The sequence below is a fragment of the Conger conger genome, chromosome 6, assembly GCF_963514075.1.
Source record: "Conger conger chromosome 6, fConCon1.1, whole genome shotgun sequence".
NCBI classification, from domain to species: Eukaryota; Metazoa; Chordata; class Actinopteri; order Anguilliformes; family Congridae; genus Conger; species Conger conger.
In genome coordinates this window covers 50,929,237-50,947,628 of record NC_083765.1, presented here as the reverse complement: position 1 = coordinate 50,947,628, position 18,392 = coordinate 50,929,237, and the positions used below count along the sequence as shown (strand labels likewise).

General features: G+C 40.1%; 1 protein-coding gene across 3 annotated transcripts in view; it reads right to left on the bottom strand.

The window, feature by feature from the left end:
* Nucleotides 1-18,392, bottom strand: part of luzp2 (leucine zipper protein 2) — a 146,603-nt gene that overhangs the window by 14,229 nt on the left and 113,982 nt on the right. For 2 of the 3 annotated variants that reach the window (XM_061246766.1, XM_061246767.1), the window contains exons 8-10: nt 12,301-12,375; nt 9,112-9,279; nt 1,737-1,841 (exon numbers count right to left, since the gene is read on the bottom strand). In XM_061246766.1, coding sequence (XP_061102750.1) covers nt 1,737-1,841; nt 9,112-9,279; nt 12,301-12,375 — 348 coding nt within the window. The remainder of the gene's footprint in view (nt 1-1,736; nt 1,842-9,111; nt 9,280-12,300; nt 12,376-18,392) is intronic. The other variant, XM_061246768.1, reaches the window with a different exon arrangement.

The window sequence follows — 18,392 nt, the reverse complement described above, 5'->3', positions numbered from 1 at the left end:
AAAGTTTTAAACAAGTGTGTAGAGAATACCCAGTCCATCTGACCCAGACTGGGGCAGTTCTTTTGTTTTTTGTGCAGGAAAAAAATGGTAAAAACAAGAGACGTCTAAGTCTAACATCTCGTCTAAGTCTGGGTAAGTCGAAAAAAAAAAGGTATATTGCCCAAAATATTTTTTTAAGCATTATCACATGTTATTTTCCATGGACTACAAGCAGAAGAGCGTATATATTTCTCTGTTTATATTTTTATCTTTTGAAGTGCCGACATTACCTCAGTTTACAATTTGTCTACAGTTGGAATTAAACTATAGCCCACCCTAAACCATATGAAAGCTAACTAACAAATAAATTAGAGGCACCGGTCAGTCAGGAACGGCTGCTACTGTATTTTGTAGCGGTAGCATATCTGCACGTGATAAGCGCGCGCTACATCTAAAACGAATAGCCTATATCAAACATAGGGGCGGCCTGTAGCGTAGTGGTTAAGGTACATGACTGGGACCCGCAAGATGTAGCCACAATAAGATCCGCACTGCCGTTGGGCCCTTGAGCAAGGCTCTTTACCTTGAATTGCTCCAGGGGTCAATTATCTCCCGCTTAGTCTAATCAACTGTAAGTCACTTTTGTTACATGCCAAATGACATTTAACATAAAATATAACCGCCTTCTCTGTCCAATCCAATATGTCCTAGTGTAATTGGTACTGCATTCTTGGTTTTGGAACAGCACTTGGGCCATTGAATATGATGTTTCACAAGTTCACAGGATCTAGTATGGACAAGTGCAGACATTGAGTAACACCCCTTAACGCGGCATCACCCAATCAGGGCGCACATCCATCCCTGCAGGGAAAGGCATTTAAGATGATCGCAGGAACAAGCTCATGTGTTAGAAGTTGGAAGTTTTTGGAGCAGAAGGATTTTCCTTTTTATTTTCCCGGTTCCTTGGTTGTGTGTCAACTACATCTTTTCAAACTTTTTTTACTCTGTTACTGCGGCACTGAAAGTGGAAGGTCTGGCTTATTGGTCTCTCTCTCTTTTCTGGTAATCTCAATTTAATGTCTTGTTTAATGTCGTCTGTGTTGTAAATTAGAAGTAGTGAGCCTACATTCAATAAAGAATGTCTGATTTTTATTGATTATTTGAATTGTCTGATTCTTAATTCAAGATGCTACAACCTCGGCACTTCTTAAACTGTGATCCTTGGGTTCTTTTTGGCCTCCACCACCATCTGCGGGGACAGCATGCACTCTCGTCCATATATTTAAATGTTTATGTATTTCTTTTATCCATTGTGATTGACTTGTGATTGTCAATCTGTCTCCTCTGAATTGACAGGATTTTCCCATGCTGATGGATGAAAAATTTACTTTTCACACAGTGAAACAGGAAGTCGTGGAATGACACAATATATCTCCTTTAGACTGAGATTAACTAAATTAAGTAAAGTAAATTTTATTGCCAATTTCCCTTTGTTTGATTTTATTAACACAAATTGTTATGGGTGCCAATAATTTTGACACTCGTGTTTTTCAGAAGAAAACTAAAACATGACAGGAAATGTTTTGAATTAAAAAGATATAGTCCTCCCTATATTAAAACTTATCATATCGATTATTACCCATGTTGTATATCATATGGAGCCTTTTTTCTTAATTTTAATTTAGGGTGCCAATAATTATGGAGCCCACTGTATGTCTAGATTTGACTGGGAGAGTTGAATTTGCCATAAGCCTTACCTTTTCTGCTTGGCAGGCCTTGGGCTGTACGTTTTCCCTCTTCATGAGCTGTGTGTTCAAAGGTGTCTTGTTTGTTGTAACAATCCTTAGTATCTTAGGGATGTCCTGTAAATAATAAGTTCAGTTTACCTTAATTGGGCAGCAACAATATATTTAAAACATTCACATTTTCTGTATGGAAAGTATTGGAACCCCTTAAACATACAATAGGTAATTTTGGACTTACAATGGTCAAGTGATGAATTGCACACCAGCAAACCACAAAACTGTTTATCGCTCCCCCTTCTCTGTGAACGCTGTGGCAATTAGAACCAATTTTCAAACAATGAGCTTGAATTATTGTACAGCTATACAATGCTTTTGTACATAGTGTTGGTCCGTCAACTGTATACCTTTAAGTATCTTAAGTATCATCCATTTTTCTAAGCAAAAGCTTGAAAATGACATACCCAAAATAAAATGGATACTATTCTTGAACCCTTTCCGACTACCTGGGGTCTCATTTATCAATCTGTTAGTTGATTATGTCTTCAGTGAGAGTGTGCAGGATTCAGTTTGTAAGCACAAGGTAGCTGGCATTCATCCAGATGTCCATACGCACGGTTGTATGCAATTTGCAGTGGAAAATCCCACCCGTTCTCTACTGCTTTCCTCCTGCACGGCAGAGGGCATTGATAGTGGGCTCCAGAATTACTGGCACCCTTGAAAAATCTGCACAAAAACTGAAGTAAATTAAAAAAATAATACAGTTATTGACATAAGCTTTATTTAATTTAATTTAATTTAATTTTAAGTACTATGCTTTATTAATGATTCAATTGAATAATTATTGTCACTTTGTTTATTTACAATAATTGTTGATGCAATGGCATACAAGTCTTATATTTTTCAAATAAAAAAATATTTCCTAAAACTGGTTCCACAATTATTGCCACCCCTGGTTTAATACTTTGTACAAACACCCCTGGCAAAGATGACAGCCATGAGCCTTTTCCTATAATTTGTGATAAGATTAGAGAACACATTTGGAGGGATTTTTGACCATTCCTCCATGCAGAACTTTTCAGATTCACTGATATCCCCCCCCCCCCCCCCCCCCTTCAGTTCAGACCACAGGTTTTCATAGGATTTAAGCCTGAAGACTGAGCTGGCTTAACCATTACTTAACCATTTCTGTGTGTATTTTTTGATGTATGCTTAGAGTCATTGTCCTGCTGGACAATCTACAGTGGAGAGCAAATTATTTTGGCACTCCTGGTTTAAATGTCTGTTGCAATGAATCAGTATGTGATTGAAAGCAAACCTGAACTCTAAATGATAGAGTTAAACATGAGACCTTTCTGCAAATTATGAAAGCAAGATTTTTACTGTTTATAAATTATAAAGGGCCCTGTGCAAAAGTTTGGGAACTATTTTGGATTATTCTTTGTTACTAAAAAAGGATTGCTAAAGCCCACACAGGTGATTTACTTGTTAGGGCTTCAATGAGTCAGGTGAGCATAAATCCAGGGCTGAAGTAACTCCATGCCTTCTAAACTGCAGTGACTGCTCTGTCTGGTGTTAACAACCAGTAAACTCTCAACAGTTGTTCAAGGATTTCAGAATGAAGATGGTTTCTTTCCACCAAGAAGGAGAAGGGTAAAAAAACATGTTTCAAACTACCTTTTTTTTCCACTGTCAGAAACATTATTAGAAAATGGAAGATGGATGGAACAGTTGAAGTCAAGGCAAGGTCTGGAAGGTCTGAATTTTTTAGCCAATACACTGATTTAAAAAACTATGAATATTTCGTCATCTAAAATGTGCGCCATAGCCTACGTCTTCCGCCCAGTGTGTTTTCCTCTGAATTTTGCCAAACCCCAATAGCGGTGGCTAGCGTGGATGTCTACACATAAATGGCTAGTCTTGAGTCCCCCTAGTTATGGATTCCAAATCCAATAAAATAAAATAAAAGTGGCTGGCTTAACGGTATGCTTGATCTGTGGCGAGAAATTAACAAACAACAAAAAAGTAATATTGAAAAACATTTCCAGAACAAGCACACTGCAAAGTATCTGGCTTGGGACGAGAGAAAGAGAGTGATTTTGGAACAGCTGTGGAAAGCAGAGCAGAATGGTTGTCTATGCTGTATGCCTTGCCTTTTTGATGCAGAGAGATCATGGTTCGATACCAACATTTCTGTTTTGGTTCTGATACCAAATCAATACTTAAGGAAAAACATTGAGCTGGAATGATTCATAAAACCAAACACAAACACCCCTTTGCGTAGATGCCCATCTGGCAACCCTCAGCCATGTTTGCAGTGTTCTAGTTTGAGGCCTTATCTCCAGAAGCTCCAGAAGCATCACAGAGACTTGGGCAGTGGCTTAAATGAAGGAAGAAACTAGAATATTAAATTATTTTTAGATGAAGTTTTCTTCTTTATTTTACAATTACATTTCTCTCTCACCAGATCTCTGAATGGTACAAACCTCTTCTTTAATTTAAGTTCTTTAACCAAGTGTGTGCAGAAAATAGTTTTAGTGATATTTTCACTTATACAGGACTAGTACAAAATAAGTGGAAATTGTTAAAAAATGTATCCGAGTTGTGTATAAATAGAAACAAAACATAACCATGATTCCAATTATTCAAGTTTCCCGCTGGTGAGTATTTTGTCCAAACTGACATTTCGGGGGGGGATTACCTCCAGAGGAAAGAGCGGTCGTCCAGCAGCCGGAGGGTTGCCGGTTTGATCCCCGCCCAGGCTGTGTTGAAGTGTCCCTGAGCAAGACACTTAACCCCTAATTGCTCCTCACAAGCTGGATGGTGCCTTGCATGGCAGCCAATCCCCATTGGTATGTGAGTGTGAGTGTGTGTGAATGGGTGAATGAGAAGCATCAATTGTACAGTGCTTTGGATAAAGGCTCTATATAAATCCATTAACCATTTACTTTTCAGCTCTACATTACATTAGTGGCATTTGGCAGACGCTCTTATCCAGAGTGACATACAGTTGATTAGACTAAGCAGGAGACAATCCTCCCCTGGAGCAATGCAGGGTAAAGGACCTTGCTCAAGGGCCCAACAGCTGTAAGGACCTTATTGTGGCTACTCCGGGGATTGAACCAGCGACCTTGCGGGTCCCAGTCATTTACATTAACCACTACGCTACAGGCCATCCTACAGCTCTGTAATGATAATGCGAGCTCATGATGAAAAAGGGCCCTACTGTCAGAACCTGCAAGTATTTCAGATTTGAATTAGAGTGCTCACATGGTAGCCATCAATGGTAATAAATAAATTCAGCTAGTGGTATTGCAAACAACAAATAGTTGCTGTAGAAAAAAATGACATATATGCAAATTTGCTGCCGCCTGGCAGATCTCCCGCACCACTGTACACTCACAACGAGTGAGAGAGACTTACTCATTTTCTAATTTTTTTATAATATGGTAACGTTACGCCATTGAAAAGCACATTAAGTTAGGCAGAGGAAGGGCTATCACATTGCCTGGGTAGCTAACGTGGCTAACTAGCTAGCAATAGCTAACGATCTTGACATTTCACAGTGCTTCTAATTCTGTTCATACAACAAAGCATTAAGATTTGTAGTGAGTGATACCAGCAAAAATGCTACAAACAAAGGATGCTAGTGGCTCAGCTGTGCTCCCATAGTGTAATGGCTTACCCAATGCCTAATTCACTGCCTCCTTGTCGTTCATTGACGTCTGTGAGAAGTCGCCCATTATTTTTAAAAAGCTATTTTATTGTATTCGATAAGTGTCACTGGAAAATTAGGCCTGTTATTATTGGAAATATTAACTGTTATTATGAAATGTAAAATGAGGAAATGTAGCACTATTATTGTGAAAAGGGTTAGCTATTATTTAATAATTGATATATTTCCATTCCAAAATAAAATGGTAAATTTAAGCATTTTATTTTGAGTTTCCATGAAACATTTAAGAAAAAAATGGTACTAATTTAGTAAAAGTAGTAATTTAATAATCTCATTTTGAGTAAAACATACAGAGATGCCGAGATATACTAAAGGTCTGCTTTTCTTTAGTTTGGTTGGCAGATTTTCCAGCAGGACAATGACTCCAAGCATAAATAAAAATCCACACAGAAATGGTGCAGTAAGAACAACATCCACATTCTGCAATGGCCATCTCAGTCTCCAGACTTAAATCCCTGCCAGTTAGTAGGCAACATAAGTACCATCAAAAAGCACACGCACAGTCAAGATTACAGTCATTTGATCCATATCGTTTGTGCACAAGATAATTATCGGTATGTCATTCTCAGGCTTTTGTTAAAAAAGGAGGGCGTTAAGCCCAATGGTTCCTATTGATTTTCATTTGCTTGTCTTCACTGATTTGTTAGATGATCTTAATGGGTTTTTTTTTTGTTTGTTTCACTTGAAATATATCTCCTCACATACCCCTCATGCTGATCTTTTTTCTCTTTTCATATTAAGCCACATTAAAGCTCTTTGGCAAGCCCCCTGGTGGCCAGTAAAAGATGTTTAGGTATTTCTTGTACAGTCCGTCATATTTAAAAAAATAAAATAAAATCATAAATCGTTTTAAACCACCATAAGGGGAAAATGTATATGCCTTATAGTGGACAAAAACATTTTATTAATTGAGGGGTTTTGGATAGGTTTTTGGACACCTAGATATTTTAATCCTTCATTTCCGATCGATTGGGAGACACTAAGGGACCCCAGGCTGCACTGCTTACGTTTTGCTTCATATATCTTTATTACTTCTGCATTTCACCACCTTACTGGTGTTTATTTATCTCTTACCTGTTTGTGACTCAGAATTCAAGGAGAACAAATTCATTTTATTTCTATTTGTAGCACGTTAGTCATACCTGAAATATGAAAATAAGCTAAATGAAATTAGCATTGTAAATGGTAACTTTAAAAAATTAGTACTTTTCTTATGCACCTCTTTCTTTCCAGACAGTATATAACTCATTTGGTTAAGATACATTAATAAGCCAGATGGTTCCCCTTCATTTTCAATGATAAGTTTGAATGATTTGACTACATTATGTTTATTTAATTTCATCTCCTCCTAAAACATCACACCACTATACACACATTTTATGATTGTTGTTTCATTATTTGTAACCAAGTTAGGACTTCTGTCATACCAAAAATCTAACTGTTAGTATTGATCCAACACTACAGTAGGATCAATGTAAACAGCTTGAATTCCTGCTTTACACAGCAATCGAGCATCCCATTACGCTGGCACTCAAGTCACAATTGTTGTTTTCTCTGGCTTTTACTATTATTTTAGGACTCATCCACATGGTGTCAGAAAATTCTTGGGATGCTGACATGGATTTGGGGAATGAGTCAGAAGGAGATGAAGCATAAAATCTAGGATACAACTATTTACGAACGTACTCCTGCTTGTAAATAATCTCTATCCACTCAAAAACAGAAAATCTTTTAAGTGAGAAAAAAGCTTCTGTAACTTCTGTAATTTAGTAATACTTAGAGTAATTCTGACTCTTGCAAAACAGACTCCAAATGGTTCCCTTTCAGAAGACGTCAGGATTATGCCTGTAGTCAAAATGTCATGATCTGTTCTTTCTGTTTTATGTCTAAGTCCCGAACGTTTTCACATTTTGTTTCCCTCTGTGCTTTCCGTAGTCTGTATGTCTCCCCAGTCATTCGTTTCACCTGTTTTCACTTCCTGTTTAGTGCACACCTGATTATTATTTTCCCCTCGTTAGCTGTGTATTTATACCCCTCTGTTTCTCCTGCCGGTTTTTCCTGTCTTACCTGTGTATCGACCCGTTTTGTTCGACTTCTGCTTCCTGGATTTCCCGTCTGTACGTTATCGATCCACTGTGTTTGGACTCTGTTTGATTTATCGGTTTTCCCTTTTGGATTCCATTTCTGCCAGTTTGTAATGCCTTGTTGTTTTCGACCCTCTGCCTGTGACCTTGACTACTTTTTGGATTTTCTTTGTTGTATCTGTTTGTCTGGTTACCGGCCCCCTGCGTGGATCATCGCTTATGAACTGTACATTTTCTGTTACACCTGTTTTCTGGTTCTCAGCCCTCTCCTCTTTATCATGCTTCGAAGCTAATAAAGACTTAGAACTTTACTCCTGTGGTCTTGCTATTGGGTTCACTGTTCTGAAGCCTGACCCAAAAGGGTTCAAGGATAGGCATTTTATTTTGGGTTTGTAATTTTCAAGCTTGTGTTTAGAAAAGGGGTGATACTTAGCGGGTTAAACAGAATGAAGTCACCACAGCATAAATAGCAACAGGTCTTTATATGAATGGCTGATGTAAATATTTGAGAGCTTATTTTGGATTTTTCAATGACAAATCAATCTTGAACGGGACACCTCTTTGTCTACAATCTTGGTGAGATGTCCCTTTTAGTCACAAATATTGATAGTAGAATAACATGGTATAATTACACAAGTATTCCTTTAATATAATTTGCTTTAATTCACTATTCAGTGAGCAGAGTTTTACACCACTGTATTGGAATAGGTTGCATAAAATTACCTTAAAAATTCAATCATAGTCCTGGGACATTATCGAGGCACAACATGATGCACACACAGTGCTATGACATTAATCAACACTGATGCTGTTCGTATTTACTACATTTTCTGTGATTTCACGGGATTCATGTGGGAAGTATATTCACATTCCCCCCCTCACAATTTCTGCACATCCCTTTCTTGTCCTTTCAGTGTTAGAGTGGCGGTGATGGGAATGTACCTCACCATGTAGCTGCTGGTAGGTGACTCTGGAGTTGATTGTTAGAGTGGGGGTAATGGGGATGCCATCTAGCTGCTGGTAGGTGACTCTGGAGTTGAGTGTTAGAGTGGGGGTAATGGGGATGCCATCTAGCTGCTGGTAGGTGACTCTGGAGTTGAGTGTTAGAGTGGGGGTAATGGGGATGCCATCTAGCTGCTGGTAGGTGACTCTGGAGTTGAGTGTTAGAGTGGGGGTGATCGGCATGTACCTTGCCATGTGGATGCTGGTAGGTGACCATGGAGTTGAATGTTAGAGCAGGAGTGATCAGGATGTACCTTGCCGTGTGGATGCTGGCAAGTGAGTCAGGAGTTGAGTGTTAGAGTGGCAGTGATGGGGATGGCATGTAGCTGCTGGTAAGTGACTCTGGAGTTGAGTGTTAGAGTGGGTGTAATGGGGATGCCATGTGGATGCTGGTAAGTGACTCTGGAATTGAGTGTTAGAGTGGGGGTGATGGGCATGTACCTTGCCGTGTGGATGCTGGTAGGTGACTCTGGAGTTGAGTGTTAGAGTGGGGGTGATGGGTATGCCGTGTGGACACTGGTAGTTGACTCTGGAGTTGAGTGTTAGAGTGGGGGTGATCGGGATGTACCTTGCCGTGTGGCTGCTGGTAGGTGACTCTGGAGTTGTTGGCAAGGGTGGAGTACCTCAACATATCAGGGTGTGTGGTGGGGAGTCCATGGGTGTGGGAAGGCTGGTTGTGTAGTACAAAAGAGAAGCAGAGATGTGCTGTGTCCTTTAATGCTTTCAGCTGTGACTCCTGCAGCAAGGAAAAACAACACAAGCTTTCATCTACTGCATGCCTCAATTCAGTCATGGATCTATGTTCATACAGTTTGTCAGTTTCCTTTTTATTTCCTTTCCTTCCGCAGTTCCTGTGCAATCCACACACAAATAGCTATAAATCCACAATTGTGGCAAGCTGTGTTTGAAATGGCAGAAGGGACACAATTCACCAGGTTTTCTCCATTTTATGGTAATTGCGGTAATTATGGTATTAAAACATGTCTCATTTAGAATCTGAAAGAATTATAACAATATCTTACTTGGTTCAGATTATGGACTGCCACAAAAATATATTTATCTTTTCAAGTCCATGCCCCATGATAATTGTACCTGATGTTTCCGGTAGAACATAACCATAACGGGCTGCTCATGGAAGCAGCAGAACTACATAAATGTCATCAAATAAAATGACATTAGCTGTGGAGATGAAATCTTGGCGGCCGAACGTGGTTAAATGTCCATTCCTGAATTCCGATCACCCGGTCGTGGCTCTGTCGCGACAAATACTAGGGGTGATCTGAGTACTCAAACAAAACGAGTATCCGGTACGATGACATTTTTCCGAGCACGGGTGATGTCTGAGCAATCGGACAATTATCCGTGATGATCGGAGAATTGGCATATTGTATTTATTTATTTATTTTCATCGGCTGCGGTAGCTGTACCTCAGTAAGAAACATAACCTTCATACTGTTGCGTGATAGGCCAGTATTATTAAGCAGCTGACAGACAGTGCCGTGTTGCTGATCCAAACGAGGTGAGGGTTCCTGTACAATATTGTATTTCAAAAAAGTCAATAACACCGAAACGTCCTGAATAGATTGCGCAGTGAACAAACAAGTGTTTCTAAAAACTTGATTTTACAATGAGTTACCTAGTGTGTCACTTCAAAGCATGCAATGACCGGCAGACAAATACGATTTCTGATTTAGAATATAATTTGTCTGTTAACGCAAGTAACACTGGCAAGCCGTTTCTCGTATTGCCTGTGGCCCACAGATCACAGTTTATTTATCCCCCCTTTGACCCTTTCCCTTGTGCATTGGTAAAAATAATAATAATAAAATTTTTAAAAATCAGCTCCTTATCTCTTTTAATGGATTAAAGTTTTCCGTCATATAACCTAGCTATATCCTGTAGAAGTGGTCTCTGGGGATCGATGTTAATTAAAATAAAATAAAAAAAATGGTTGCAATCCACCCAGCAAAAACTGTTGTCAACACAGCTGCCCAGACATTTCTTGAAATGAATCACTAGGGTATTTTGAATAATTATTATGCTAAAAGTCGTCCCTCAGCGGGCGTTTGGAGGAGAGGAGGTAAAACGAGCCTGGGGATATTAAGGAATTGTAACGTCAACACACGGATAACAGACAACAGGCAAGTATTTGTTTAATCACTGAAGTCTATTGGACCTGTCACTTTACTGTAAGTTCTACATTGACTTGTTTTTCTTTCTTTTGTGGGTGTTAGCCAGGTAGGCTATGTCCTGGCATAGCCTACCTGGACGACAGCAATGACAGACAATTCTTTGTGAAGGTGAAAGTCAGTGCAGTCCTCACTGCCCCCATTCACTTCAGAGGTTACGTTCCAGGGAACAGTTACGCTCCCTTGATGCGTACGGTAGCGTCAACCGTCAACTCGACAGCGTGGTTGGCAAGCTTTCCCTGTTAGCTAGGTAGCTATGATGCAACCTGTACACCAGCTTGTTAATGCAAATATTTAATCAGCCAATCATGTGGCAGCAACTAAATGCATAAACTTATGCAGACATGGTCAAGAGGTTCAGCTGTTTTTCAGACCAAACGTCAGAATGGAATGACTGTTGGTGCTAGACAGGGTGGTTTGAGTATCTTAGAAAATGCTGATCTCCTGGGATTTTCACACACAACTGTCTCTAGTGTTTTCAGAGAATTGTGTGAAAAACAAAAATGCAGACAAAAACACCTATTTATTAATGATTCAATGGAATCAACCAAAGTCAAGTCTTACATTTTTTAAATCAAAAATGTATTTTTTTAAAATCAAAAATGTATTCCCCCAAAAAACAGGTTCCACAATTATTGGCACCCCTGGTTTAATACTTTGTGTAAACAGCCATAAGTCTTTTCCTGTGATAAGTTGTTTTTTTATGGGCTTTAAGTCTGGATACTGAGGTGGTCATTGTGAACATGCTTGCTGTTTTTACTTAACCATTTCTGTGTGGATTTTAATATATGTTCATTGTTGGACAATCTACCTACATCCAAGTCTCAACTTTCTAGCAGAGGCAACCAGATTTCCTCCAAAAAATCAATGACCCACCACAATGACAGTAGGTATGAGGTATTTTGCTGCCAAACATGTTGATGGTGTGTGTGGCCAAACGTTACATTTTGGTCTCATCTGACCACAGCACTCTCTTCCAGCCATTATTCCAAAGAGGTTTTGTAAACTCAACATGCTTGGTTTTGTTTATTATGATCAGAAACAGGCTTTCTTTGTGTCACCCTCCCAAAGAGCTTGTTGGTTGGTTTTGTTTTTTAGACTTGGTGACCCCAAGACACAACCAGTCTCTGCGATTCTTAAACTGTGATCCTTGGGTTACTTATGGCCTTCCTGACCATCTTCCTTCCAATCCGTGGGAATCATATGCACTTGCGGACTCTTTCTGGCAGGTTTGCAACCATTCCATGTTTTCTGCATTTTTATTGGTGGTATGTTGAACTCATTACCTGACATGATGGTCAATTACCACAATTACCTGTGTCTTCTGAATTGACAGTTCTTTGGCTTTTCCCATGCTGGTGGTTGACAAAGGGACTTTGCATGCTTGTTACCTCATTGCCATACTCTAGTGAAGCAGGAAGTGATGGAATGACACCAATATAGTTCCTGCCAATAATTCTGGAGCCCACTGTATAATGTTCTATTTTGGTAAGTCACACCTCATTTTGTAGCTCTCAATATGTACTTTAGCTAGTTTCATGTGATAAAATAAAAATGCTGGCTTTTACCTTGTCCAATGATGCCTTCTCCAGCTCTTCTTTAGCTGCAGTTAACTTGTGTTCAAGGTCTGTTAGCTGCTGTCCCTGTTGGTAAGACACAATTACAGAGGTATAAAGCAACTAAATAACCTAACATAATGACAAGAACAGGCCATTTAGCCCAGCAATGCTCGCTTTTTCCAACCACTACATTTTACCGAACACTTAAATTTACCTAAAAGCTAGATAGTATCTGGCACTGTATCAAGCCTGGTCTTGAAAACCCCCAGCGTTTCTGCCTCTATTACATGTCAAGCTATTTGTAGGGGATATGCCCCTATACTACACCCAGTGAGCACTTTATTAGATATTAATTAGACTTATTTTTAAAACTGCTGTAGCCTATCCACTTCGAGGTTTGATGCGTTGCGTGTTCAGAGATGCTCTTCTGCATAGCAATGTCATAATGTGTGGTTATTTGCATTACTGTCACCTTCCGGTCACCTTTGGTCAGTCTGGCCCTTCTCCTCTGACCTCTCCCATTTCTGCCTGCAGATCTGCTGCTCACTGGATGTTTTTCTTCACACAATTCTCTGAGACAATTGTGTGTGAAAATTGTCAGCCGTTTCTGAGATACTGTCTGACACCAACAATCATTCCACGGTCAAAGTCACTGAGATCACATTTGGTCTGAAAAATAGCTGAACCTCTGGACTACATCTGCATGCGTTTATGCATTTAGATGCTGCCACATGATTGGCCTGTCAATATCTTTACCAAATTTTGTACACTATATTTGTGCACAAACCAGATGGCAACTAAAGTAGTTCTGGGTTCGTCCTGTTGAGACCATTTCCTTGGAAATGTTATATTTTAGTGTATCTTTTGTGTACACTGTATGTACACTGACTTAAATTTGGTCTGTCTCAAATTTCTGAATGGTACAAGCCTTTTCCTTCATTTAAATGTAAATCATTTTTAAGACATTGACACTTTTATAGGACTAGTACAAAATAGGTTCCCTCTAGGAGCTAGAAGTGCAAGTACAAGAACTCCCAAACTTTCCATCGAGCAAGGAAACATCAGCGCATCCTTTGCAGAAGTATTTTTTGGAAAAGAAATGATGTATAAATGACCTGCGGGTCCAACTGTGCCCATCTGCAGTGCATCTGCCACGTCTGTAACGGACGCGGCTTTGAGCTGATGTTTGAAGGAGCGAGGGCATTCCATTTACCTAATTCCCATGTCAATGGGTTGCAGGCTTCATGCATTTATTGCAAGCACGGGATATGATACCAGATATTAAGTGTTATTTACTTTCAATGACTTCTTCAATACTCACTTTTCCAATACTTATGCTCACCTTAAAAATGGGTGGTCTGATACCAAAGGTGCTATGTCCTAAGTAGTTTAACACTTCTAGGTGTAAATACCAGGAAATAAAAGCTGAAATTCTGAACTCTTATCTCGTGCTCATCTCAATATTCAATGTATTGCAAAAACAAAGGAATTGGCCTTGCTGTTCCAACACTTTTGGAGGGGTCTGTACATCAGAGATGTATATTTACTGAAGTTGTGCAACATCTATTTGTTTTGTGACCTTCTTTTTGTCCGGGAGGGTGGCCATCTTGGAAAACACGTTTTTGCAGATAACTTGAGAACTATTTGTCCGATTGAGACAAGCAAAGTAGTAACTTGAAGCTTGACAATGGGCACATATTTCTAAAATGATATATAGTTCAAGGCCATATGAATACATTCAAAAAGAGGAGCAACACAAATTGGACTTTTGAGGCTAAAATTGGCTATATATACATATATATGGTTTGCACTAAATCTGTGCAAATAGATGAAATGCATATAGCCTGGTTATTCAATCTGGACATGAACATAAAATGAATTTCAACAGCATAGCATAATTTACCCATCTGAGTCTCCCAACATATCTACATATTTACAAGTCATAGTTCTCCTGTGGTGATTCATAGTCTTCAGTATAAAAGGCACTTATATTGAAATTGGAATTGCAGTGCATTGGGAAGAAAAACAAACCAAGGCATTGAAGGGTCCGCTCAGCGATCAGAATTTCAAGTTTCATTTTGATTGGTTCCATTGAAACATTAACACAGTTCAGTATTTTTCACATGTTCAGCATTTTGAGATTACTATTATCTCAGTAATCGTATTGTTTATTTTTTGAAGTATTTTTTGTGCATTGCCAGTTAGGAATGCCAATAATTCTAGAGCCCACTGTAATTGCCACCACACACTTCCTGTGATTGACACGATTGGGATTATTTTCAGGCTTGCCATGGCTCCTTTCTGAGCAGTAATCCCTTCTCCATCTCGTACCTCTCCAGTGCCGCGTAGTCTTTGGCATCATTCCACTCTTATTTTTCACTTTCACCTTTTCTCTTTTCCTCGCTCCAGACCTGGAAATCGATCGAGCTCCGCCATTTTTAATGACATTCCAAACCCATTAAATGTTCCCTCTAGGAGCTAGAAGTGCGAGTACAAGAACTCCCGAACTTTCTGTCGAGCAAGGAAACATCTTCAAACTTCTGTGCATCCTTTGCAGAAGTATTTTTTTCTTTTTGTGGAAAAGCGTGATGTATAAATGACCTGCGGGTCCAACTGTGCCCATCTGCTGTGCATCTGCCACGTCTGTAACGGACGCGGCTTTGAGCTGATGTTTGAAGGAGCGAGGGCATTCCATTTACCTAATTCCCATTTTCTCCATTTCCCCCGTCTTCACTTCTTTTCCCCGCCCCTTTCTCTTGCCTCTCCCGACGGGTGGAGCTAGGAGTAGGAAAAGGAGCAAGGAAAAGAAAAAAAACAGGGGAAAAATAAGTGATTGGAATAAGCCCACTGATTTTATGGAAATTATACCGGCTAGTCTCTAATTTCAGGCAATTTTAAATATTTATTCTTGATGGCATGCATACCTTTTTTCCTGATATTATATGGCTTCAAGGTAAATAATTTCTCTAAACATGAGGGTAATTAAAAAAAAAAAAAAAAGATTGTTGTTAAAAGTCTGGGATTTCAATTGTGGTTGGCCCCCCAGCACTTAGGACCACGGGGATACATCATGCGTTTATATTATACGTATATTCCACTTAAGTGGAGAAATGGGAAACAAATAGAAGGATGAGTACTAATTTCAATATAGTCTCAATTGTTGAGCCAATAAAAACTAAGCCTTGCTTTGATTTTTATTGGCTTAGTTTTTTTTTTTTAGTTAATGAATACAATTTTTAAGCCTTCGTTTGGCATCTCATTTTGTATCCTGCCTTTGCTCTTCGCCATCAATAACAGCATGTATTTCTGCTATCACCATGGTAATATTAGATCCAAATTTGTTACCCTTTCCCTTCATTTTATTGCTGCTGGGTAATTACCAAATAATGTGCTTGTTTAACTCGGATATCCCCCTTACCCGCAGTATAGAAGGTCCACATTTATAGCAGGTTTATTGCACTATTTATAGGCCAATATTTAAGTCTTTAACCAGTATCGTTTGCCGTTTCAATTTGCCGGTAAATCAAGATGCAGCCTGCGTATAACATGCAACTCTAGGTAGCTGTTACAAACAGCTAAAATGATCCTAGGAGGACCCTGGCAATAATAATATAACGCAACCTGTCCATTTAAATGAAATGTGGTCACATAAAAAAAACCCAATGTTATATGGTTACAATAGTGCAATACAAAAGGTAACATCCATTCTATCAACAAGGACAAATGCATGGTATGTGCACTAATTTCCACTCCTCATTTTCACAGGTTTAATTGTCTGCTTGCTATTCTACATGGAAGAACAAAGCAATGAGATGCTGTTACCTTTTTACAGACTATCTGCATAGAGATCTGTCACTTTTAATATTGACAAATTCCCCCCATTTGATTTGCTTGAAAAGTAATTTATTTGTCTCGCTGTATTGTGTGTGAACCAGGAAATCATCGTAGTAGGGCTTCTATATTATGGGCATATTCAGACTATCCCTTGCAGAAGGAATTACATTAAATCAATCACAATTTCACTCGTGAATGTGATATTTGCAGATTTGTGCACCAGCTCCACCCGAAGACCCGTCTCCAGCCCCTGTGCTGTGTCTGCTCCAAGACCGGTCTCCAGCCCCTGTGCCATCTTGGACTCTGGGTCCCTCCAGGTCCAGAACGAGGGACCTCCATGTTCACCTGAAGTCTCACAGTCAGCACATCCTTTGCAGAATTATTTTTTTGGAAAGTGTCACATATCAATGATTGACCTGCTTAGTTACAATAAATATAGTAGCAGCCGTGGCAGATGCATACCATATGGAGACTCTGTGAGACTCTGTACTATCTGCTCACAGACTATCTGCTCACAGAGGTACGTCGATCCGGAGCCTGTCCGCAAAGCCAGTGCGGTGTCCCGGAGACAGCCACACTTCGCCCCCACACGGATGTCCAGCAGGTGAAGACGCAGGTTCCGTGATCTCGCACTACTGTGGGTTGTAGCCGTTTCCACGTGTCTGCAAATTTAGTCATCCCACAGTGTGGAGCTCCTCAGCTCACAGGACAAGGAAAATATAAAGAGATAAACCCAATTTGTGTCCATCGAGGCTGTTGGGCTTGATCAAGAAAGAAAAGATGGGCCCATACTTATGAGTGACATCAAGCTTGCTGACGTATCGGTAGCAACATCACTTGGAAAGATTGCTAGCTTGCGGACAAAATGTCCTGCACTTTGCAGTCAGAATTTGAGCTTGTTGAGGTGTCAAGTAATGTCCATGAGAAACATAACATTCACAACCCACTTATCGTCCTTGAGTTCTGGATAGTCTTGGCCCTTTTCAGCTAGGCCTTGATGGCATCAAAGCAGCCAGCGAAAAACACCACAGCTGAACTACAAGACAGCTGAGTGGAGGGGATATCTATGTTCAGTCCATTTCCTAAAGCAGGGATCTGAACTGTCGGTGTGCCAGAGCAGATCGCCTCACTGTGAAGTTAACAACCTTTACCATAACCTCATTAAGATCTGAATTGGACATCTTTGCACAGAGAAATTCTCTGCTCTCCGCTGTTTCCTGACCATGACGGGGGCGCCATCTGTCATTACTGCAAAAATCTTCATAAAGGTCTTGGCTATATCCTCACATTTTGTGGTGTCAGGCGTTGGCTTTAAGCAGCAGAGCTCCTCTCTAACGGTCTAATCTTGCCATGACTGCGGAACGTGGTCTGTCACTCACATCCACGCTCTCATCATGCGCATTGCTAAATACCACGGCATCTTTTAACCCAGCTGTTCGCGGTGTGCTGACATTTTCTGCCATTTCTCTGATGCGTCGCTCTACACTTCTAGCTGATTGTGTAGATTGTCTCTGTTTGGTAAGCCTTCTAACAGAACCTCTGAGCGACAGAGGAAAGCCTCTGTAATATATCTGCCATCGGTGAATGGCTTTTCGCATTTTGCAATGTTCTGAGCAACGTGATAGCTTGCTTCAGTAGCAAGGCTTTTAGCAGCGGCAAAGACTTTGAGGGCATTCGCTTGCTTTCCATACCGGGACACGGCACATTTGGATTCTGCCTCGTCCGCCTGATCTTTAAAGTCTTCTTGTGTTTCGCCTCCAAATGGTGCGTAACGCTCAAATTAACGGCAACCAACTTTTTCTAAACATAAAAGTACACATGGCAACAGCCCTTCTGAAAAACAGAACCACCTTCTGTCCATGAGTAATGGAATGCCTGAACCTTAACTTTAGCTTTCTTAGCTAGCGGGGATGCCATCGACCACCAAGCTTGACCCACTGCACTGCGATTCCTGTGGGAAATGTGAGCGGGAGGCCGTTCATTAACTAAACTAGATAAAACAGTCAATGTCCAGAAAGCCAATGCAAGAGGTGATTTGGCATACAGCTGAGTGGGTACAAACATTTTTAAAAAAATGTTATTCTCACGTGCACTCAGCTAGCCTCCCTATCGTCAGTGTGCTAATGATTCCCCTGCCTAAGGTTGCCGGCCCCTGCCTTACAAGGAGCTTCAGAGTAATCCAGAGTTTTCATAATTCCAGCTCCTTTTCCACAGAAATGGGCAGCAGAATCAAATCCAACTGCACTGCACAAATAAACATTTTCCAC